Genomic DNA, 6000 nt, shown 5'->3' with positions numbered 1-6000 from the left:
TGTCATTTTACTCTCGTTCCACACTCTCATCTCATCTTTCAAATGTGGATGAGCTGATTGTTTATGATATTTTACTGTACCATCCTGGAGACTGCATGTGAATGGAAATCTAATACCATGGAAATCATTTTCTGAGCTACAAAGATAGTGACTAAAGCCATGTCACCCTAACTGCTCTCTACCCTTGATGTAGTCTGTGGAAGATTTTCTTTTTTCCTCTCGCCCCCATTAAAAAATAAATCCGACAAGAAGTAATTAGACTAAATTGGCTCCTGGGTTGAATCATTGCAATTGGCATTGTTAGAAATATTAAGACTATTGTTGACTCTCATTGTCTAATCTATTTATATCTAAATGTCTCTTCAGTCTTGTGGTATTTACATTTGTCAGTTAGTTTCCAAAATCTGCCTAATTCCCTACAGACTTCACACAAAGACATGGTATAACAGGATATTTCCACAGTCTCCCATTCCTTTCTGTCAAGGTATGAATGGTCTTTAAAGGACTTGCATGCTAAAATGAGCCAGAAATCTCTTCAGATCTTTTTTCCTTTGTTCTTTCTACCCTGTACCAAAAGAACAAAAGACCTACATTTTATGACTTTGTAAATTCATTTAAATTAGTTTCAGCAGGAGTGAATAATTTATTATAGTAATAAAAGGAAGAAAATATGTAGTTGCTTTTCTTAACCAAATAAATTTAGAATTTCAAAGAATAGCCCTATTTGTAGAGAAAATTGTGCATATGGCATAGGGATGGTTTTGTTCCTGGAAGGAAAGCATTTATTTTTTGGATAAAAGCCAGTAAAACATGAAGAAACAATATAGAGAGTGAATTTATAATGTCTTTGATATTTATAGTAAGTGTGGCAGGTTCATGTTGGTTGATGTCTGGGGATATCAATTTTGAATTATTACATTAAAAAATTTATCCTTGGAAGGAAATAATGAGGTATTTTGGGAATTTTCCATGTAGTGTATACAATGCATTTCGATTATTTAAATAATTAAATTTGAGTGTAAAAATATACGGGATATCTGCTTTTTTAAGGAAAATATCTTTAGTTGTGTTAATAATACACCATATTCAAGAACCATACTTAGTTGTACAGAATTTTCAACTTCAACATACATCTCTACTTGCTTTTACTAGTGCCATCAGCCAACTGTTAACTAATGTTTGAGAGACCGAAAGTTTGGCTCAAAATGCCTGACCACTGAAATGAAGGAAATGAAGAGGGGGGAAATATGTATAAACAAAATATACACTGATTAAGGAGAATCCAAAACGTAATTTAGAGCATGCCATCATTGCCCAGAAATTATTGAGGTGTAATTGACATATTCTATTAGTTTCAGGTGTGCAACATAATGATTCGTTATTTGTATATAATGCAAAATGATCACCACAATAAATCTAGTTAACATCCATCACCGCACATAGTTCCAATTCTTTCCTTGTGATGAGAAATATTAAGATCTACTCTCTTCGCAGCTTTCAAATATGCACTACAGTGTAGTTAACTATAATCATCACGTTGTACATTACGTCCCCATAACTTATTTATCTTATAACTGGAAGTCTGTACCATTTGACCCCCTTCACCCATTTCACACCACCCCCACCCCTGGCAACCACCAATCTATTCTCTGTATCTATGAATTCATTTTGTTGTTGTTGTTTTAACATTTTCTATTTAAATAAAAGAAATATTCCATCCACCAGTGACCATGGATTCCTTCTCAGGTGAAAGTTACTACACTAGAGTTACCAATATGTAAGATAATATTTCACATAGATCAGAGTCAGTGTCTTAATATTATATTTTATGTAGCTTCACAGATGGAAGATGAATATGTAACCTGAGAATTTATTTCATTTTCTAGAAAACTGCTATATATAATTTTGGTGCATAGTACCAAAAAAAGATAATCAAATAAACTCCAATGAAATGTTCATCTAATGTAATTGAAACTGAAAATTTCTAGGAAATGATATAATAGATGTGGGTTGCTTGATTTAGATCTTGGAATTTAGGGCTGGAATAGTATAATATTTTCTTGGATTTTCTCTTGCAGATGACTTGTTTAAAGTTCACAAGCTTAAGCCAAATGTGAAGTGGCGACAGGCTTTCGACAGCTACTTAAAAACTCTGCCTCCATACTACTTATTAGTATGTATTAACTCTATCCAATCAATCAAAAACTTCACCCCTGAAATAAGATAGTTTTTTTTTTTAATTTGTAAATTTGGGTCGCCATTGTCTTCTCAAATTATGTGTAAGGGCTTGGAGATGTCATGGCGGCACAAAAGAGAACTGCTTATTTTATTTCCTTTAACTGCCATGGTTATTGTTATAAAACACATCTATGTTTCTCTTATAAAAACTAACCTTGTAAAATTATAATTTTGGAATTTAAGAAAAATAGGACTGGATTTATGTATTATATCAACTTCCCTTTTTAACTCTAGAAATTCGCACTATTGGGTTTTCCTCTGAAAAAAAAACAAACAACCTGAAGACATTATATTTACTTATGGCTTGTTAAATGTGTCCTAGACACAGCATGAAGTAGGGGCACTGGTTAGAGGGAATCCAAAAAGAGTAAAAAATCACTTGGTGTCATTTGGATTTTTACAATTTGAGAAAAAATATTCATAATTATTTTGAACTAGTCATATAATCTAAATCAAGATTATCAAAATCATTTCAGAGGTGGATGTGGTAAACTTTAAGCCAAGTTTCTAGAGGTGAAAAGGCAGAACCTTAAGTGGTACCACTGGTGTCACTGGGAGGAGAAATTGGGGTGTGTTAGTATTTACCATGGCAGGAATGGGGTGCACAATAAAATGCAATGTGAAATGATTTTATGACTTGGGAATTAAGACTGAAAGCAATTTACCTGTTTGAATTTGCTGTTACTTGCTCTTCTTATCCCACTCTCTTCTGATTTTTTTTACTTTCTGCTCCTTACTTTTCTGCTATTTTCATTGCCACTTTTTAATGTTCCATGTTTGGTTTTATGTGCAGCACCTTGACTTCTAAGAAATGAATCATGTCCCTTTGCCCCTTATAACTGAAGTTTGAGTATTTTAAGATTTATTCTATTCTTACTGTTGTGTATTTTGTTTCCTTATAGCCATTAAAGAAAGCACTAAGGATGATGGGAGCTCCAAATCTGATATCAGATAATTTAGATTGTGGACTTAGTTACAGTGTTATCTCTTACCTTAAAAAACTCAGCCAACAGGTAGTATTGGTAAAAACAAACAAACAAAAATCCTTTGCCCTCAGAAGTGCATTTCCTTATTCTTTAGTATAACTGTAATTTTCAAATTAAATGTGTATATATTTCTACACTTTATGGATTAGTAATAATGTGATTCTCTATGGCTTCTAGCTTCACCATTAAACTGCAGTTAAGGGTCTGTCAGTATCATTTGATGCTGTGCCATTTCTCCTTTCGCTTGCCAGTTTGTTCTACCCACAAGCTGGTTGATATTTTGTGGCCTAGGAGGGGCAGAGGCTTAATAGAATTATCCATGGGTCACATTTTGTCTATCCTCAACCTAGTTTCTCCTCAAATCACGTTGGGCTAGAGCATCCCCCTTTTTAGGTCAGCACACTGAGGCATGGTGTGATTAATGACTTGCCTGAAATGCGTTTTTAGGCAATAAATATCAGTATGCTTTTTCTTGGAGAGGGGGAGATGAGACCAGTGTTCCTCACACTGGAGGGTGACAGGCCCTCCATCTGTTCCCCCACCTCATTTGCCATTATTCACCTTGTCCCTTGCCTGCCCCTCTCTATTAGTACCTCATCCTCCACTCACCCCTACTTATCATACTTCTCACCTCTACCTAGCCCATTCTTGCAGGGTGGAAATGTTTGAGAACTACTGAGTTAGAGCTTTACTGCCATACAAATGTGTTATGTTGTATGACAAATTAATGCAGCAGCTTTACTTTCTTCTTGTGCACAAATGTATTCCCAGGTAGGGAATAGTAGTAGCATTTGCAGTGACAATAATGCTTCAAGTTGGATATGTTTCAAAGTTGGGCCTTTAGAAAACAGATCAAATAAGTGTCAGAGCAAATAAGTGTCAGATTTCTGACACCAAAGAACTAAAATGACTCCACAATTTGGGATGCTGACACACCTTGCTAGGAACTGGCAAAAACTTAAGTATAGTCTGGAGTTTACCAGCTCCTACCAGACCAGTGTGCTCATAAATGCAAAAGAAAGTAAAGGCAAACCCAGATTTCTGATCTATCAAGTGTCCCCTTAACCCCTTTCCCTCTCTGCTAAAAGATTTTTGTTGTTGTTAAATGTTTTGTTTTGGTTATTTATTTATTGATTGATCTATTGATTTATATTTTTTTATTTGATGTTTACCTTAGGCCTTTAAGGCTGTGTCAGCAGGGTATGGCCAGAAGGAAGAATAGTGAACAGAGTTGAAACTCATGCAAGTTCTGGGGCTTTCTGGGACACGTTGCTTGTATAGTTTTATCAATGACCTTTCAGGACCAATTTGTGGAAACAGACCCTTCATTTGCTCTTATCCCTTATTTCATGACTAAATTTTTAAAAAGATAATAAACATACTTAATTCCAATAATTAGGGAAAATTTATGAATATCTCTGACCAAACCACAAGAAATTCAAAATTAATTTGGGCTTACTGGACATTGGTGGAATTCCACCTTTTAGAGAAAAAGAAAAGACCATTACTAATTTATACTAGCTCTAATTACTAATTTAATTACTAATTTAATAACTCTATGTCACCAGTGTTCTTTGAACCATCTCAGATGTATGTAAATCACGAAATATGCACAAATATATTGCTACAGTACATTCTCAAGCAATATTTATCAATATGGTATAATAGTGTCTATTAAGAGGATTTTTTTGTTGTGAGTTAGTAAGAAGCTTACTGAGTACATATTACAAATTATTTACTTGGTAATATTTGTTAAGTATTACTTTTTGGGGGGTGGTCTGATATTAGAAATAAACACTATAAGTTTTTTTTCAGATATAATGCAATCTATGTAATCTGAATTTTAGCACTAGTGTACTTTTATAAATACAGAGTTTTACCCTTTATGTCTGGGTCCGAAATGAATATGTTGACTTAGACTAGATTTTACAGTAACAAAATGTGACTTTACATGTCTATGAATGTAATTCTTACCCATGGTTTTCATTCTCTCCATGATTCAATCATAATTTTGACACTAGACAAGAGAAAAAAAGTGTATTATTTGTCTTTCTAGCCCCCTCTCTCTGTTTGCTGTGGTAGTACAGAGAAGCACAGGAAAATGTTTAATTATCCGTTTTTCTGTGATTTGCGATTGAAATTTGTTCAATGGGGTTCTTAAAGTATTATCTTTCTTAAGTAGTAAAAACAATAGTGATAGTATAGATCTTTTCATAACGTACCATGTACTTTCATTTTAGACCAAACTAGAGTCAGAACGAATACTAGCATCAGTGGGGAAGAAACCTCCCCAGGAAATTGGAATCAAAGTGAAAAATCATTCTGGAGGTGGAGTGTCCTTGACTCACAATAAAAATTTTAGAAAACTGTTGAAAGAAATCATAGGAGAAACAGCACCGAGACTGGCAGAATTGAATACCAAAGAATTTGCCGGCTTCCAAGTAGGGCTCTTAAACAAGGTAAACTGTGACATAAATAGCTTGTTTGGGGTAGGGGGGTGGTAAGGTCTGTGAAAGATAAAGGGGAGAAGGAACAAGAGTAAGCAGAGAGAGCTTTCAGATCCCTTGCAGAACATTTGGTCCTATACAGAATGTCCATAAGACATTTGGTCCACACCAAAAGGTCCTTGAAATCTGGTTCGATCCAAAACATATCCATGCACATATTTGGTTCATGTCAAATGGTTTGGGACAGAACCAAATATCAAGGACCCTTTGGTGTGGACCACTTGTCTCCTTGGACATTTTGGACAGGACCAAGTGTGACCAATTATCAA

The 6000-nt window shown here is 34.7% G+C and overlaps 1 protein-coding gene across 7 annotated transcripts in view; it reads left to right on the top strand.

The window, feature by feature from the left end:
• LOC308608751 (integrator complex subunit 6-like) overlaps positions 1 to 6000 on the top strand; it is a 50297-nt gene that overhangs the window by 35316 nt on the left and 8981 nt on the right. For 4 of the 7 annotated variants that reach the window (XM_081222049.1, XM_081222051.1, XM_081222047.1 and 1 more), the window contains 3 exons: positions 2079 to 2173; positions 3141 to 3260; positions 5465 to 5683. In XM_081222049.1, the coding sequence (XP_081078175.1) occupies positions 2079 to 2173; positions 3141 to 3260; positions 5465 to 5683 (434 nt within the window). The remainder of the gene's footprint in view (positions 1 to 2078; positions 2174 to 3140; positions 3261 to 5464; positions 5684 to 6000) is intronic. The other 3 variants (XM_081222053.1, XM_081222050.1, XM_081222048.1) reach the window with 2 other exon arrangements.

The sequence above is a fragment of the Mesoplodon bidens genome (genome assembly GCF_964165515.1).
Source record: "Mesoplodon bidens genome assembly, chromosome: X".
Taxonomy (NCBI): domain Eukaryota; kingdom Metazoa; phylum Chordata; class Mammalia; order Artiodactyla; family Ziphiidae; genus Mesoplodon; species Mesoplodon bidens.
Note: the sequence above shows the minus strand (reverse complement) of the source record. Positions and strands in the feature narration are given on the sequence as shown.